At 47.4% G+C, this 18,955-nt stretch overlaps 1 protein-coding gene across 1 annotated transcript in view; it reads left to right on the top strand.

The window, feature by feature from the left end:
- RBM20 (RNA binding motif protein 20) overlaps positions 1-14,408 on the top strand; it is a 194,640-nt gene extending 180,232 nt beyond the window's left edge. Inside the window, exon 14 of the mRNA XM_030202766.1 lies at positions 13,167-14,408. Coding sequence (XP_030058626.1) covers positions 13,167-13,271 — 105 coding nt within the window. The 3' untranslated portion in view covers positions 13,272-14,408. The remainder of the gene's footprint in view (positions 1-13,166) is intronic.
- The last annotated feature ends 4,547 nt before the right edge of the window (positions 14,409-18,955 follow it).

The raw sequence follows: 18,955 nt of genomic DNA, 5'->3' as shown, positions 1-18,955 counted from the left end.
CCCCAGGAGCAAAGTCCACTGCACTAACCACTAGGCTGCTCCTCCACTAGCAACATTCCATGTAGAATCTCAAATAGTAGCAACAATCCATGTTCAACTGCACTAACCACTAGGCTACTCCTCCACTAACAACATTCCATGTAGAAGCCTGCCCTTGCAGAGCAGCAATGCAGCCGCGCAGGCTTCTGTTTCTGTGAGTCTGACGTCCTGCACGTGGAGGACGTCAGACTCACAGAAACAGAAGCCTGCGCGGCCGCGTTGCTGATCTGCAAGGGCAGGCTTCTACATGGAATGATGCTAGTGGAATAGCAACATTAACATTCCATGTAGAATCTCAAATAGTAGCAACAGAATCTCAATAGTAGCAACGTTCCATGTAGAATCTGAAATAGTAGCAACAGAATCTCAAATAGCAGCAACATTCCAGAATCTCAAATAGTAGCAACAGCAACATTCCATGTAAAATCTCAAATGGGGAAAGGGAAATGATATACCACCTTTCTGAGGTTTTTGCAACTACATTCAAAGCGGTTTACATATATTCAGGTACTTATTTTGTATCAGGGGCAATGGAGGGTTGAATGACTTGCCCAGAGTCACAAGGTGCTGCAGTGGGAATCAAACTCAGTTGCCCAGGATCAAAGTCCACTGCACTAACCACTAGGCTACTCTTCCACTCTACATAAGCAGCTACTCTATATGCCTTTGTAAAACAGACTATTTGAAAGTTCCCACAAAACGTTATACATGCTCCAATTTAGGAGTACTTTTGTACCTGTACGTGATGGTAGAGATTAGCGTATATGCAGGTATTTTATAAGGCTCATGCATCAGTGACTATCTTACCCACCCTATACCAATTCTTTGCCCCTAGGTATGACTACATTGATATGGCATAAAAGTAGGCTTTAGATTTTCTAAGAGCTAACCCTTATGCGCTTATGTCTTCAGAAAGCTCAGGCACCTTCTTGGGTCTTATGTCTTCAGAAAGCTCAGGCACCTTCTTGTGTAACCCTAGTAGAGCTCTAGAAATGTTAAGTAGTAGTAGTAGTTGTATAGAACACCGTTCTTCATTCTCAAGTCATACACAAGCTTTACCCCACTGAAAGACTGTGTAGAGTGCCCTGCAATCTACAAATCATGTCGTCCGAAAACCATCTTTGTATAATCTTTATGTTGGTCTAACCAAAGTATCATGACCAGTGCAGAGACCTGTTTTCCCTGGGACAACTTTATGCTTATAGCATGGAGCCCAGAAATACATTTAACACTATGAAATTAGACAGTGATTCTGCAAACTGTTTTGTACAGTTATGGTCCCAGTATCCATCAAGAACTTCCACCTCAACTTCAGGAAATTACTGAAAGCCAACCTGTTTAAGAAGGCCTATCCCCCTGACCCAAATTAACTTTCTACTTCTTGCGACATGGAAAAACTATGGACCGTATTGGACTTCTATCACCACCCTCTCTTTATTTCATTGTTGTTCTATACTTATGTTTCTTTCAAGTTGATCAATATATTGTGAATTTGTATTTTATCGAACCGGAACCTGCCTCTCCGGTATTGTGTAAGCCACATTGAGCCTGCATCTAAGCGGGAAAATGTGGGATATAAATGTGTTAAATAAATAAATAAATAAAACTTTGCAGGACAGTTTTACACTTCTTTCATATAGTACTAGAAACGTAGATTGACGGAAATGCATATATAAAGATCTCCTGAAAAAGATTTGTACTCCCCCCACCCCTACAAGGCTCAAGGATGTTTTTGGTTTACATATCCTATCTAGGGATGAACCTGTGAGATGCAGGCAACTAACAGCGGTGGCTAAGAGCAAACGGGTATTATTGAGAAAGGAATGGAAAGCAAAAGCGAGGACATTATAGTGCCTTTGTATCGCTCAATGGTGCAACCGCACTTCGGATACTGTGTGCAGTACTGGTCACTGCATCTCAAAAAGATATAGTGGAAGGGTGACGAAAATGATAAAGGGGATGGGACGACTTTCCAATGAGGAAAGGCTGAAGCAGCTAGGGCTCTTCAGCTTGGAGAAAAGATGGCTGAGGGGAGGTATGATAGAGGTCTATAAAATAATGAATGGAATGGATAGATGTGGATCACTTGTTTACTCTTTTCAAAAATACTAGGATTAGGGGGGCACACATTGAAGCTACAAAGTAGTAAATTTAAAACAAATCAGATAAAATATTTCTTCACACAACATATAATTAAACTTTGGAATTTGTTGCCAGAGAATGTGGTAAAAGCAGTTAGCTTAGCGGGGTTTAAAAAAGGTTTGGCTAGCTTCCTAAAAGAAAAGTCCGTAAGCCATTATTAAGAATGACTTGAGGAAAATCCACTGTTTATTTCTAGGATAAGCAGCATAAAGTATATCGTACTGTTCTGGGATCTTGCCAGGTACTTGTAACCTGGATTGGCCACTGTTGGAAACAGGAAGCTGGGCTTGATGGACCTTCGGTCTGTCCCAGTATGGCAACACTTATGTATTTATGTACATATGTATGTTGACCGTCATACACTACTACTACTACTATTTAACATTTCTAGAGCGCTACAAAGTGTACGCAGCGCTGTACAAACACAGAAGAAAGACAGTCCCTGCTCAAAGAGCTTACAATCTAATAGACAAAAAGTAAAGCATTTAAATTTAAAATATTTAAGCAGTCAAGCACAAGAGAACAGTCACAGAAGGACAGAAGATGTTGAAGGGTGGTCAGTGTGATTAGGTGTAACTCTGGTTGGAGTAGTGGGAGAAGGTGATAGGAGATATACTATAGGATGTCATTCTGAGGCCAGGCTAAGTCTAAAGCAGGAGAAGGTATTCTCTGCAGCCTATCTGTGAGATGGAAAATGCTCTCTGAAGCTGCTGCTATAAGTTGTTAGTTTTCTCTCCCTGAAAGAGATCCAAGCCACACCCACGAAGTTCAAACTGTCAGTGGGGAGGGTGAGGGGAGGAAATGGCAGTGCTTGATGAAAAAGAGAGCTCAGTTTGATAGGAGATATACTATAGGATGTCATTCTGAGGCCAGGCTAAGTCTAAAGCAGGAGAAGGTATTCTCTGCAGCCTATCTGTGAGATGGAAAATGCTCTCTGAAGCTGCTGCTATAAGTTGTTAGTTTTCTCTCCCTGAAAGAGATCCAAGCCACACCCACGAAGTTCAAACTGTCAGTGGGGAGGGTGAGGGGAGGAAATGGCAGTGCTTGATGAAAAAGAGAGCTCAGTTTGATAGGAGATATACTATAGGATGTCATTCTGAGGCCAGGCTAAGTCTAAAGCAGGAGAAGGTATTCTCTGCAGCCTATCTGTGAGATGGAAAATGCTCTCTGAAGCTGCTGCTATAAGTTGTTAGTTTTCTCTCCCTGAAAGAGATCCAAGCCACACCCATGAAGTTCAAACTGTCAGTGGGGAGGGTGAGGGGAGGAAATGGCAGTGCTTGATGAAAAAGAGAGCTCAGTTTGATAGGAGATATACTATAGGATGTCATTCTGAGGCCAGGCTAAGTCTAAAGCAGGAGAAGGTATTCTCTGCAGCCTATCTGTGAGATGGAAAATGCTCTCTGAAGCTGCTGCTCAGGGTTGCCAGGTGGAAAATTTTTTGCCAGCCCAATCCAGCCCCAAAACCAGCCCAAAACCCGCCCAAACACAAACCCCGCCCCTAACACCCCCACCCCCGCGTCATCACCCCGCCCCCGCCGTCATCAACCCAGCCCCCGCCGTCACCGGCCCCGCCTCCCCGTCATCGGCCCCGCCTCCCACGTCACCGGCCCCGCCTCCCCGTCATCGGCCCCGCCTCCCACGTCACCGGCCCCGCCTCCCACGTCACTAACCCCGCCCAAAACGTCACTAACCCCGCCCAAAAAAACGTCACTAACCCCGCCCCCCCGCGGCCGAAAAAACCGCCCTGAAGCCCAAAAACAGCCCAAAAAACCGCAACCCGCCGCGGGCAAAAATTTCCCGCGGCGGGTCGCGGAAAACCGCCCAATTGGGCGGTAAAACCGCCCACCTGGCAACACTGCTGCTGCTATAAGTTGTTAGTTTTCTCTCCCTGAAAGAGATCCAAGCCACACCCACGAAGTTCAAACTGTCAGTGGGGAGGGTGAGGGGAGGAAATGGCAGTGCTTGATGAAAAAGAGAGCTCAGTTTGATAGGAGATATACTATAGGATGTCATTCTGAGGCCAGGCTAAGTCTAAAGCAGGAGAAGGTATTCTCTGCAGCCTATCTGTGAGATGGAAAATGCTCTCAGACACAGACACAGAACTGAGACTCACACTTATGCTAGAAGTATCAGAGAGCCAGCATGGGAACACGTGACAACAGTGCTGTCAGCTTTATTACGCTCATGGCACCTAATCTACTTTGCCTTCACTAACAGCAAAACATTTCTGTTGTCTCTCATGGGAAAAATATGCAGTTTGTCATTGGAGCAGCAAATGCTGCTGGTGCTACTGAAGCAGAAAGACAGATGCAGCCTTTTAAGTGACTGATATCTACCTGGTCAGGATCCAAGGGGAGAAGCCTAAATCCATTCGTCTGCATGTTTCACCTCCAGTAACACTTTGCTCACTAATGTGCCGTAGTGATTTAATCTTGTCTGCCTTTCAGGGTTCCTGGTATCAGGCTGCAGGGAAAGCCCCTTTATCCCTAAGGTTGGTAGCACAGAATCTTGCAGCTCTTGAGATTTCTGCCAGATACTTGTGATGTGGATTGGCCACTGTTGGAAGCAGGATTCTGGGCTCCATGGACCATCAGTCTGGCCCAGTATGGCTATTCTTATGTTCTTACCCGCTGAACTCTTGTACGCTTTTGGAATCATAGACTGACCTCATAAAGACCTTGAAAAATTGGACATAAGAACATACATCCCCTCATTACCTCTCTACCCTCATCTCCCCTTACGTTCCTACCCGTAACCTCCGCTTACAGGACAAATCCCTCCTCTCAGTACCCTTCTCCACCACTGCCAACTCCAGGCTCCGCCCTTTCTGCCTCGCCTCACCCTATGCTTGGAATAAACTCCCTGAGCCCATACGCCAAGCCCCCTCCCTGCTCATCTTCAAATCCTTGCTCAAAGCCCACCTCTTCAATGTCGCTTCCGGCACCTAACCATTGTACCTCTATCCAGGAAATCTAGACTGCCCCAACTTGACATTTCGTCCTTTAGATTGTAAGCTCCTTTGAGCAGGGACTGTCCTCTGTGTTAAATTGTACAGCGCTGCGTAACCCTGGTAGCGCTTTAGAAATGTTAAGTAGTAGTAGTAGATAGATATGTTTGGACTGCCGCGTTCTTCAACAGCATTACCAGTAGCTTTATTTATTTATTTATTATGACATTTCTATCCCGCATTTTCTCAAGAAAGCTCAGGTTCAATGAGGCTTACGTAACAGATGATCAGAGCTAAATGCGGGCGCTAGAGGCCATTAGCACCGGACTAGCAACTGCATTTACCTGCACATCATGATCGGCCGCCCGGAGCGCCAGAACGAAAGAGGGCGCAGCTGATCAACGCAAGTAGCATGCTAATCCATGCTCGTGTATACTGGTGCACTCTTTCGTTCCGGCACCCCTATGATTAAAGGTAGAGCGTGCTGAACAACGGTGCTCTACTGGTCAAAACCCTATGCTACGCTTGCAGCTGGCATTAGGGCAGGAGGGGAAAAAGGGCAACAGCCGGGCAGCAAGATGCAGCTCTTCGCCTGCGCTGTGTCAGCCGGGAGTCCAGTGGACCTCCACACCCCAATTGGTAAGGCCTCAGTGACTGCAACCTCCCCCTGCCCCCCCCCCTAACACCACCCTCCAACAGTAGAGAGGGCTGGAGGTCACCGGCCTTCTCTTCTGTTGGAGGGGGGGTGTTAGGGGGCTAGAGGTCCACTGGACCTCCAGTCCCCGTGTTGGTGTCCGGGGGGGGGGGCTTGGAGGGGTCATGGTTGCTGGAACCTTACTGATTGGTATGTGGAGGGGTACTCCCTTGGAATGTTTCATCCTCCCGCACTTACCCCTATGATCAGAGCTAATATCATGCTTAAATTTGCATGCTGTTAGCTCTGATTATAGGGGCAGTATAGCCCCGCACTGTCCCAACGCTAACTTTAGAGCGCTATTTAAAACAGCGCAGGGCTTTTGATCATCTGGCTGTCTGTGCTGTGAAAATGGCAAGGACAGCTCAAGATCAAGTATGCATATGCTATCTTGTTGGGCACACTGAATGGACTATGCAGGTCTTTATCCGCTGTCATCTGCTAAATATATTTTATTTTTATTTGTTACATTTGTATCCCACATTTTCCCACCTTTTTGCAGGCTCAATGTGGCTTACACAGTACCATAAATGGTGTTAACCAATTCCGGTATGAACAAATACAAGGTTTGAACAATTACAAGGTGATTTTATGGTAGAATGAGGTACATGTATGCTAGAGACAACTGGGGAGAACTTAGAGAGGGAGAGGAAGAGTTAGGATATGTCCAATACGGTCTTTGGTTACGTTGTGTTGCAAGTGTCCAGGATTTTTTATGTTGGGGTCTGTGGGATATGCCCTCCTGAACAGATCTGTTTTTAGTGCTTTCCGGAAATTCAGGTGGTCGAGCGTAGTTTTTATTGATTTTGGTAGTGCCTTCCACAGTTGTGCGCTCAAGTAGGAAAAGCTGGATGCATAAATGGATTTGTATTGGAGGCCTTTGTTGCTTGGGTAGTGGAGGTTTAGGTATGATCGTGCTGGTTTTGTGGTGTTTCTGATTGGCAGGTCAATGAGGTCTGTCATGTATCCCGGTGCCTCGCCGTAAATAATTGTTATAATAATAATAATCTAATCTAATAATTTGCTTTGTGAACGTTCGAAAGTGTCTACTTGGGATTGTAACCACCTGCTGACGTCACTAGCCAGCAGTAGAACTCTGCTTGCCTGACGTCAGCAGGGGGTTACAATCCCAGTGAGAGACGCGTGTTGAAGAAAAGCGGGAGTGTGCATAGACGTCCCTATGTGCACGTCGCCCCCCCCCTCCAAAATCGCCAACCCCCCTCTGCTACCCTCCCCTCCCCCCCTCTTACCGGGGTCCCGGCAGCAGCAGTGAAGAGCCTCGCAAGTCTGCTGCCTTCCCTTCTCTTCACTCTCAGGTCTGACTCTGGTCCCGCCCTTGCGGAAACAGGAAATGAGGGCGGGACCAGAGTCAGAGCTGAGAGCGAAGAGAAGGGACGGCAGCAGACTTGCGAGGCTCTTCACTGCTGCTGTTGGGACCCCGGTAAGAGGGGGGGAGGGGAGGGTAGCAGAGGGGGGTTGGTGATTTTGGAGGGGGGGTGGTGTGCACGTAGGAGGATGGGCGGGGCCAGTGTCGGGGAGGAGAGGGCCGCGGGTGGAGGCATTGCAAGGACGTGTCTGTGAGACAGAGAGGAGGGGGGACTGGAACTCGGGGGAGGGACAGAGGGAGAGAGAGAGGGAGGGAGGGCCTGGAAATAGGAAGGGAAGAAAGGGGGCCGTGGGACCTGGAGGGGACGGAGGGAGAGAGCGAGGGAGGGAGAGAGGGATAACCTTGCTAGCATCCGTTTCATTTCATACTGAAACGGGCCTTTTTTACTAGTCTCTATATATAAAAGGCACCACCAACGTTCTAAATGAAGCCTCCAGCCGGAAGGGTGAAGGGGGAGAGATATCCAGTTTCCCCATGAGTGTCTGCCCCGCCCTCGCTCTCTCTGTAACACAAACAGTGAAGGAAAACACAGCAAAGCACGAAATCAAATCGCTCTCTCTGTAACAGTGAAGGACTCAGAGGGGGGAGGGGAGAGAGGGCAGAAGCCCTCACTATCTCTGTAACACAAAAACAGCACAGCACGAAACTTAACACTGAAGGACTCGACTCCGAGGGGGGAGGGGACAGAGAGCAGAGGGGACAGACAGCACAGGGGAAGGGAGAGAGGGCAGGGACACATAAACTCCCACATGCACAGAGAAGAAAACCTTGCTATCCCCCGTTTCATTTGCATCAGAAACGGGGCTTTTTTACTAGTATGTTAATAAAACTCTTCCACACTCAGCAGGTAATCCATAAGAACTGGTGTATCCTGAGATTTTACACCCCAAGAGCCTATCAAAGGCTTCCGTACATTCTTAACAGTATCAGCAGACTCTAATACTGAAAAAGTGCTGAAGTATACAGGTAAATTATCAGTCAGTTTCTGTTCTTAACTTGGACAAGCATTCTGACAAACAGAAAGAATGAGTTAGAATCCACTGGAACATGGAGGGGGGGGGGGGGGGGAAAGCTTTAAAAACTTTAAAGAATCAGACCAGCAAACATGAAAATACAAGTGGCTAAAACACAAATAACTGGGAAATACAGGGAGCAACTTCAGAGACCACAAGTAAATCAAAAACCTCACACAGCAAGTGGCTAAAAAGAGAGAAACGTAAATGTCTGTTTACGCTTTCCCAAAATACTAGGACAGCGGGGCATGCGATGAAGCTGCAGTGTGGTAAATTTAAAACGAATCGGAGGAAATTTTTCTTCACTCAACGCATAGTTAAACTCTGGAATTCGCTGCCGGAAAAGGTGGTTAAGGCTTGTTAACTTAGCGGACTTCAAAAAAGGGTTAGACGGCTTCCTGGAGGAAAAAGCCATAGAATGTTATTGAATGGACGAGGGAATAATACATTGTTTCTAGGATGGGCGGGACAAATTGCTTGTTCTTTCGGCCGCTGTCGGTGACAGGGTGCTGGGCTCGATAGACCCTTGGTCTGTCCCAGCATGGCAATGCTTATATGTACTTATGAGAAATTGATAATTGCAGCACAGGACAGTGGATTATGGACAAGGTGGCCCACAGCCAGCATAGGAAAAAAAATGGTAAAATAAACAAATACAGATTTTGTGGCACTGAACTGGAAACAATTTCACATTTCGACATTGAGTACGACATGTTGATATCAAAGATCTGTATACAGAAAAGCACAATAACACAGTATGTGCCATCCACTGGAAACTACATGGACACTATAACGGTGCTGTACCAAAAAAGCACTGGATTCACAACTGACAGTACTGTGGAGAATGAAGGAGCTGCAATCACCTGGAACATTTGTATTCCCACCGATAAGAAAATTGCAGATTATGGTAAAGGGAAAAAGCAGAAAAACAGCATTGTTAATAGAAGTGTGGGTACCAAGTAAGTACTCTGCACCGTGCATTCAGAAAAAAAAGATCCTTAGATATCAACAAATGCAATCAAAGCCTATGAAAATGTGGTGGAAAGACACAGAAAATGGCCCACTTGTATTGGGTAACAATGGCCTTGTTAGAAAGAACATATTCCATATGCCTGGAATAGACTTCCTGAGCCGGTACGTCAAGCTCCATCTCTGGCCGTCTTCAAATCTAGGCTAAAAGCCCACCTTTTTGATGCTGCTTTTAACTCCTAACCCTTACTCACTTGTTCAGTACCCTTATTTTATCATCCCCACCTTAGTAATTCCCTTATCTCTTATTTGTCCTGTTTGTCTGTCCTAATTAGATTGTAAGCTCTGTGGAGCAGGGACTGTCTCTTCATGTTCAAGTGTACAGCGCTGCGTACGTCTAGTAGCACTATAGAAATGATAAGTAGTAGTAGTAGTAACTTCCAGGCTCTCCTTGATATGTTGCCTTTTCATATTACATCTTAATAACTCTGCACATCGCTGGCAGCTCTGCCAGTTCCTGCCCAAACAGGAAGTTGCATCATAGGGGGTAGGACTGGCACAGCTGTCAGCGACGTGCAGAATGTATTGTCTCAGCCAGGGGCGTAGCCAGACCTCGCCAGGAGGGGGGGCCAGAGCCCGAGGTGGGGGGGCACTGTTTAGCCGCCCCCCCCCGAGCCGCCGCTGCCACCACCACCACATCGGACCGCCCCCCTGCCGGCCTGCCCACGATCCCCTTCAAACCCCCTCCCGCCACCAACTCTCCCCCGCCGTCGCCGCCCGCCCGCCCCGTCGCCGCAAATACCACCTTTCTTGAAGAGAGAGTTCCTTCCGCGCTCGAGTAGCGCCTTTTTTCAACGAAGTTCCGGCGATCAGCTGTTTCGACGCTGGTGACGCTGCCGGCGTCGAAACAGCTGATCGCTGGAACTTCGTTGAAGAAAGGCGCTACTCGAGCGCGGAAGGAACTCTCTCTTCAAGAAAGGTGGTATTTGCGGCGACGGGGCGGGCGACGACGGCGGGGGAGAGTTGGTGGCGGGAGGGGGGTTGAAGGGTATCGTGGGGCAGGGGGCCAGGGCCAAATCTACGGGGGCCCGGGCCCCCTCAGGCCCCACGTAGCTACGCCACTGGTCTCAGCAGCAGGGAGGGGAAGCTCCAGCTTGTTTTTCTTTTTGCCGGGGAAGGAAAACTGAGCATACATGTTGGGAGGGGGGGAAGTAGGGCATGCAGCGCAGGGAAACATTGCTGGAGAAAGGCTTCTGCTGGCGGAGCTTGGGGACCTCCACCAGCCAAACCAGCAGACCTTGGGAGGGCCTGAATCCAAATTGGGGGGGCCAGGCTTCGCCAGTGAACCACGAGTTGAAATTTTATTGATGGTTTGTATCTTATTCAGTGCTGCTAAAGCACCTTTCAGTATAATTTTCAGTCTTCTGAAGTGTTCTTTGCTGGACATTTCTCTCTGCAATTTGTGCGAATTGCTGTACCTTCTTCTACTCGGCCAAGATCACAGATCATCCCGGAGTTTGGGGAACACTGGAACTCATGGCCACAGTTTTTTTTTTTTGTTACATTTGTACCCCGTGCTTTCCCACTCATGGCAGGCTCAATGCGGCTTACATGGGGCAATGGAGGGTTAAGTGACTTGCCCAGAGTCACAAGGAGCTGCCTGAGCCTGAAGTGGGAATCGAACTCAGTTCCTCAGGACCAAAGTCCACCACCCTAACCACTAGGCCACTCCTCCACTGTTGCTACTATTTGAGATTCTACATGGAATGTTGCTATTCCACTAGCAACATTCCATGTAGAAGTCGGCCCTTGCAGATCACCAATGTGGCTGCGCAGGCTTCTGTTTCTGTGAGTCTGACGTCCTGCACGTATGTGCAGGACGTCAGACTCACAGAAACAGAAGCCTGTGCAGCCTTCTACATGGAATGTTGCTAGTGGAATAGATTCCATGTAGAATCTCCAATAGTAGCAACATTCCATGTAGAATCTCCAATAGTATCTGTTTTATTTTTGTTACATTTGTACCCTGCGCTTTCCCACTCATGGCAGGCTCAATGCGGCTTACATGGGGCAATGGAGGGTTAAGTGACTTGCCCAGAGTCACTGAAAAATGATGTACAAGACTACATGACGACCTGTCCCATCTGTGCCTGTCACAAACCATCCCGCTTGCACCCTTGGGGCTCCTCCAGCCACTTCTGACACCAGCAGCACCATGGAGTCGTATAGCCATGGAGTTCATTACAGACCTTCCCGAATCTGATGGTTTCTCCATCATATATGTAGGTTATCATGGATCGGCTCTCTAAGATAGCTCACTTTGTTCCCTTATCCGGGCTTCCTTCTGCTCCTGCATTGGCTCATCTCTTTTTAAAGGGGGTTTTCGCTTACACGATCTACCAGAACCCATCGTGTCCGACAGCGGAGTACATCATCCAGATTCTGGCAACAGCTTTGTGGAACTCTGCAGATAAAATTTTAACTTGACGTCCAAACCGAAAAGGACAACCAAATCCTGGAGACCTTCTTACAAAGCTATGTATCCTCTCAGCATGACGATTGGTCACATTTACTACCTTGGGCAGAACTCTGCTAATCACGCAAGTTAATCTTCTGGGTCATCGCCGTTCACGATTTGTTCGGATGACACATTTCATCGCATGTTTCCACATAGGCCTAAGCCATACGTAGCAAAAGGGACAGGTTGCTATAAGCCTAGTCAGTTAGCCAGTAAAGGAAGAATCAGTCATAAGGTCTGGAAGGACAGGAATAGTGCACATTGAAGTCTCCTAATGCTATAAGGTTAGGAAATTGAAGATAACCGTCAGATAGATAATGAATAAAATGATCCTAGTAAGAGGAACATAAATCAAAAGGAAGTGAAGGGGGGAAAGGCTACTTGAAGCAAAAGGGAATCAGGAAAAGGGGGAAAGATAGGAGTAATGTCAGAAAGTGGAAGGGAGGAGGGGGCAAGGAAGGCCACCCCTCCACCCTTACATAAGTACATAAGTATTGCCATAATGGGAAAGACCAAAGGTCCATCAAGCCCAGCATCCTGTTTCCAACAGTGGCCAATCCAGGTCACAAATACCTGGCAAGATCCCAAAAAAGTACAAAACATTTTATACTGCTTATCCCAGAAATAGTGGCTTTTCCCCAAGTCCATTTAATAATGGTCTATGGACTTTTCCTTTAGGAAGCCGGCCAAACCTTTTTAAAACTCCGCTAAGCTAACCGCCTTTACCACATTCTCTGGCAACGAATTCCAGAGTTTAATTACACGTTGAGTGAAGAAAACATTTCTCCGATTCGTTTCAAATTTAGTACATTGTAGCTTCATCGCATATCTCCTAGTCCTAGTATTTTTGGAAAGTGAAAACAGACGCTTCACATCTACCCGTCCAACTCCACTCATTATTTTATAGACCTCTATCATATCTCTCCTCAGCCGCCTTTTCTCCAAGCTGAAGAGCCCTAGCCGCTTTAGCCTTTCCTCATAGGGAAGTCGCCCCATCCCCTTTATCATTTTTGTCGCCCATCTCTGTTCCTTTTCTAATTCTACTATATCTTTTTCGAGATGCGGCGACCAGAATTGAAAAAAGATATATCAGAAGGTCTGGCCGCGGCATAAGCCGAATGGGTAGAGAGAAGACACTGTGAAAGAACAGCTTCTTCCCCATCATGAAGCCATGTTTCTGTAAGAAACAGGGAAGAGTCAGGGGGATAGGAGAGAGCAAGTCAGAAATTAGCGCTGCCTTAGAGCGCATTGCTCTACAGTTAAGCAGTAGCAGCAGGGGCAGGGGTATTGGAGACAGTCGAGGAAATTGTGGTTGGGAGGCAGGGAAGCAAGCATCTAGGCCTTAGTGTCATGTCGCTATGTTTAAGTATTTAAGACTACGTAGTTACTAGTTTATGAATCTTGATCCTTTGTTTTCTCATTGTAATATACTGGTTTCTTTTCTTTCATTGTCACAGAAATACTTATCTCAGCTGGCAGAGGAAAGCCTGAAGAGGAATGAGAGAACCAACAGCTTGGCCATGGAAGACGCTGGGATTGTTCCACAATTTGAGAAGAAATAGATTCTGTGGTGACAAAGTGAGAACTAGGAAGGACATGCGTTTCCGGGTTGGCCTATATGCAACGCGATTGCTGCCCAGTACACAGTTGCGAACCTGGAGGTGGGAATGGTCCGAAAATGCTGTCAGCATCAACCACACACCAGAAAGGCACCCATTTCGCCACACACCCTCACACGCACTGGCGAAGTACTGCCTCTCCTTGCGCGTTATAGCGACTCTTAGCTGAGCAGGGAGCAGCACAGAGAGATGACACCTGTCTTCCCTGCTGCATGCGGAGCACCTTAAGAAAATGAAGCAACTCCAGTTGGAGCCTGTAATTAGTGTAATCTTGCCTCACATTCGTTGCATCAGAGTTTTTGAAGGAGTTCACGCCCTCTTGTAAAGAATCAGAATTCTCAGGGATTTTAAATTTTAACATGGTGTTGCGTGGGGGTCAGATTAGCTTTTTATCACCTAGAAGTGAAAGTTAGTAAGAGAAACGAGATTTAGCAATCACATCACTTGATCGTACAGGGTTGGGGATTCAGAAAACAAGCTATCGCACCAATGCAAGTGATGCTGGAAGACCATGCCAAGGCATCCAGTACAGTTCAGAGATGGCCGGATCAATGGATGTCCTCGGTCTACACTGACAGTCTTACGCTAGCGGGATGAGCAGATCAGCATCTGTGACCTTTCCGGGAAAATTGCGTTTGAAGTCTCAATGACTGTTTTCATGTCTTTTTCTTATTGTGATTTGGCTGCCATCTATCCTGTGAACGTCCACCTCCGTTCCAGCACACCCGTTAATTCTGCTGGCTACGCCACAGCCACAAGCACATTTGTCAGAGAATGTACGGATTCTTATTACATCTCCCAAGGTGGAATTTGATTTCTGCTCCCATCAACTGAAAGTTAGCTAGAGAAAGGTTTCTTAATATATTTATTGATGAAGGGGTTCGTTCTGTATTCTCGAGTTCGGTGTGCACGGATTCAATCGGATCAAAAATAAAAGGCCGCCCCCATGCCGCTGGCTCTGATCAGTCTAGCCAGGATAGGCATTTCATATGGTACTTCTCAGAATAAATCAGAGATGCTCTTAAATGTGCTATAATGTGACATTTTGTATGTACCTGGTCAACCTGATTTCTATATTTAAAATCCATCAAATAAATTGATTGTGTTTTTAATATGGTTTGCATGGTCCTTGGGTCACATCCTTTGCACTTCATCGCGGCTGAACCATGAAGTGATTGTAGAGAAACCAGATAGATAAAAATTATTTAGTTAAATAGCCATCCTAGCTGAATATAAGATTTTAATTTGTCCGTAGCCTTAATCTAATTTTAGCTTAATTTGATTTGCAACTATATCCCACCTTTTCATTGTACTGCCAAGCAGGGATATAATCAATGTAAACCAGTACATTAAACATAAATCATATATAATTGGAAACATCTAATCTAGACATTTCAAATTATTCCTACATCCATTGGCAGTATATGTATAGCTAATGCTACTGAATATGTAAGAATAAATTATAAGTTTGTATACACATATGTACAATATCTGAATATCGGGCCTTCTAAATATAAGATATATATATAGAAGATCTGAAATATTGGCGCTAAGTTATACATTTAGGGCCCTGTTTACTAAGGTGCGTTAGTGTTTTTAGGTCGCTGTAATCCACAGGGTACGGGGAGGGTTGTATTCCACAATGCTCTGTAATTCTCCCCCCCAAATCCCCTGTGCCCTGCCGTCTTCTCTCCAGGCAAGACCCAGGGGTTAAATAAGCCTCCTTTCCTCCCTTAGCTTTAGCCCCCCTCAAAAACCCAGCTCCAACCTAGGCAGCCACCTGGTCCTGCTGTCCAGGCATCGATCTCTCCCTGGGGCCCTCCCCAGCTGCTGTCTCCTAGTTTTTGCCCCCTGCCTGTGACAATAGTTCCGCAGAGGGGCGAGTCTCTCAGTGTTTCCACGAGTCCGCACTAGAGTCCAAACTTCTAGACTGAGGCAGTCCCTTCTCCCAGTCTGCCTTTCTCTTCCCTCCCCTTCGCCCCACAAAGGGGAAACGGAGTAGCCGTGCTCTTTTAGCCCCCCTTCTCCCAGGTTCCTCCGCTTTGGGCCTAGGCGCCCGGTATAAGAGGCTTGGGGAGGCTAAGCCTCCCCAGCCCAACCGCTGCCCCCACCCCCTAGCCAGGTCACGAGCCAATCATCTCCCGTCTGCCCTCAGTTGCCCGATAGCCCTCGTTTCCTTCCTGCCCTCGCCCTACCTTTAAATATTGTATTTTTCCTCGAGCGGGCGGCGCCAGCATTGCAAGCAGCAGCAGGCTCCAGCCTTCCCTCGCATGGCTCCGCCCTCTTCTGACATATTTCCTGATTCCGCGAGGGCAGAACCATGCGAGGGAAGGCTAATATCTAAATTTAATAAAAGGTGGTAATTGTGACTTATTTTTATTTATTTTTTCTGTGTGTTATCAGACAATTATGAATTTAAGCTCCACCCCAACCCCGCCTCCTTTAGCCTCCCCAAACAGTTGGGCCACCGACCGCCTATGGCTTTGGGTCCTTTAACCAAAGCAGAAATGTCCTTAAGCTCCTCTTCCATGCTCTCTTCTCTCTCTCCACCCCCACTCTCCACCGGTTGCCAATCCATGGGCTCTTCTGCAGTCCTCTCCTCCAGTTGCCCCTCATCCCCCTGATTAATCTTTCTCAGATCCTCCTCCCTCCCCTTAGCATTCTGGGACTGGTAGTGCCCTGTAGAACCCTCAAGGGCTGCTGGGAATTGTAGTCCTTGGATCTCACTGTTGTCTCTGAGGAAGGTGACCAGCTGCTTTCTCTAACCTGTTTGATCCTTGGGAACCGGAATCTGCGGGCTCTGCCCTCCCGTGTGGGCTTAGGACACCCTAAAGGAGACCTTCTCCCTCCAACCTTAGCTGTTCCCCACTCCATGCCCCCATACTCTTCACAGCGCCTACACTTGGCACGCGTGCTAACCATGTAGGCGCCTATAGGGATATTGTAGGCACGTACATGGTTAACACACGTTAAAAACGTTAAAGCGCCTATAACGCTGCTTAGTAAACAGGGCCCTTAGCTTGGATGGCCTAGCTTATACCTAGTTTTCTCACATCTGAGTCAAACGCATAATCTAAATGTATAGGGGCTGAATTTCTGTGCCCTATATGCATCATCCTATATAATAAAACTCACCCTCAATGTTCTGAGGACACTGATGTCACTGTCAGGTCCTCCGGGCACTTCCTTCCGGTTCGAAGCCTTCGTGGTGGTGAAGCCACCAAAAACAATGTGTTGGGGCCCCGTCCTCGCGTCAAACGTTATGACGTCGAGGGCGGAGCAATGGCGTCAGTGGCTTCACAACCAACGAAACAGCAGATTGAAGGTGGCATGCTGAGGTCCGCAACAATGGCGGTCAGTGCCTTCAGAATGCCGAAGGGGTGAGTAGGAAGGGGGGGAGGTTCGGAAGGAAACCGTGCTAGTGCCCGTTTCATTTGCGCAAGAAACGGGCATGTTTTACTAATTTATAATAATTTGTGGCACCACCCCAGAACACTCACCCCAACCCTTTTGCTTTATGTACAGGAAGATTATATGTATATATATGTATATATAGTGGATTTAAACGTATAATACTACACATATAGGGCTAGATTCTATATATGGCGCCTGAAAAAATTGGCGTGGAAAAAAAATACACCTAGCCGTAATCTCTAAATTATGCCTAAATTGTATAGAATAGGTTTAAATTTCTGCACGGTATATAGAATACACTGAGCGTCTCTCCACATGACCAAATTTAGTCAGGGGACATTTACTCCATGTTTTACTTGGCGTAAATCCCGATGCCTAAATTGGATGCAGAGTGGGTGTATTCTATAACAACGCCCATAGATTTTAGAAACGCCCACAGCTCACCCATGGCCATGCCCCCTTTTCAACTATGCGACTTAGAATTTAAGCACACCATGTTACAGAATACACTTAGCGAGTTGTGGGCGTAAATCTTAATGCCAATTACTGCTCATAATTGCTTGTTAACATCCAGTTAACAGTGCTGATTAGCTAGTTAAACATTGTTACAGAATACGCTTCAATTTCTGCACGGAAATTAAGGCACCATATATAGAATACCAGGGATAAGGTCACCAAATATTTTTTCTTTAAAAAGCAGTTATACGTTTCGTGTGGCGCAAAATGCACAACTGCTGTTTGAATATTGACCTCAATATGCCTTATTTTCCAAGTAGAAGAAAAATGTACAACCATATCATGAGGATATACATTTACCCCCAGATTCTATATATGGCCCCCAAAGTTGCAAGCTGAGCTTTGGGCATGCTTCCGAGATGCACACGCAACTAGGATAATGAGCTCTGAATCATCAATAATTGGGTGCTAACAACCAGCTATTGATGTTAATTGGCACTCATTAAAATGTACACATCAGGGGCGTAGCCAGACTTCGGTGGGAGAGGGGTCCAGAGCCCGAGGTGAGGGGCACATTTTAGCCCCCCCTGGCGCCGCCGCCCCCCCCCCCCGCCATTGCCGACAACCACTGACCCTGCCGCCACCACCACCACCAACTTTGCCCCTCCTGCTGACGACCCTCTCGACCCCCCCCCTCCCGCCGCCAACCCTTCCTTCTGTTTCTGACGTCCTGTACGTGCAGGGTGTCAGAAACAGAAGGAAGCCTTTTGCGGGAAGAAGAGGACCTCGGCTGGCGGGGGTTGGGGTCCCCCGCCAGCAAAGGCAGGAAACGGCGGGAGGGGGGGTCGAGAGGCTCGTCGGCAGGGGGGTCCAGGGCCAAATCTATGGGGGCCCAGGCCCCCCTGGCCCCATGTAGCTACGCCACTGGTGCACATGCATCTGGATGTGCCAAGGCACAGCACCTACCTCCCACAGTGTATCTCAAAGAGGGGCGTGGCCATGGGCATGTCAGGGGAGCATTTTGAAAATGACAGAATACTGCCTAACCACATCTAACTTGGGTGCTGGCATTTGCACCAAGTTTCAGCAGGTGTACGTCTGGTGCCCAAAAGTTGAACATGGAATCCGCGCTAGTCTGTATAAGGCACACGCACTCACGCTTTGTGCTCACTTTTTTTTCACTACCTAAGGGCCCCTTTTACAAAGTGGCGGTAAGCCCAATGCGGGCTTACCACTCGCTAAAAAGGAAGTACCGCCGGGCTACCGCAGCAGCCCGGCAGTACTCACCCCCAGCGTGCCGTCATAGTCCCGGTGTGTATCTGGTGGTCATTGGGCAGCACCGTGCGCTCAATGGGTGGCGGTAAGGGCTTCCCCCCCCCCCCCCCCCTCCGAAATGAACGTGCAGCAAGTGCTTTACTTGCTGCACGGCCATTTGTTTATAAAAAGAAAGACCTACCTTTTACCCATTGCGGTAAAAGGGTGCCTCGGTGCGCATCAAAAACACGCGCCAGCGCAGGCCCCCTTTTTGCCGCAGCTTGGTAAAAGGGGCCCTACGTTTTGGCACCATGTATGGAATTCCCTCCAAAGCTCCAAATGAATTGCTTGGTTATTTCAATTTGCCTTTTAATGGATGTGTCTAATATCAGGAATTTTTCACCCACGAGCCTTGCTGGATTCACCGTTGCCTCTGATGGTTTACTGTCGGGCTGATCACATTCAGGGATTTGTTATGCCTGATGCAGACTTTTAAGACTGCG

The sequence above is a fragment of the Microcaecilia unicolor genome, chromosome 5 (genome assembly GCF_901765095.1).
Source record: "Microcaecilia unicolor chromosome 5, aMicUni1.1, whole genome shotgun sequence".
Classification (NCBI taxonomy): domain Eukaryota; kingdom Metazoa; phylum Chordata; class Amphibia; order Gymnophiona; family Siphonopidae; genus Microcaecilia; species Microcaecilia unicolor.
The sequence above is the reverse complement of the archived record's forward strand: the minus strand, read 5'-3'. Positions and strand labels throughout refer to the sequence as shown.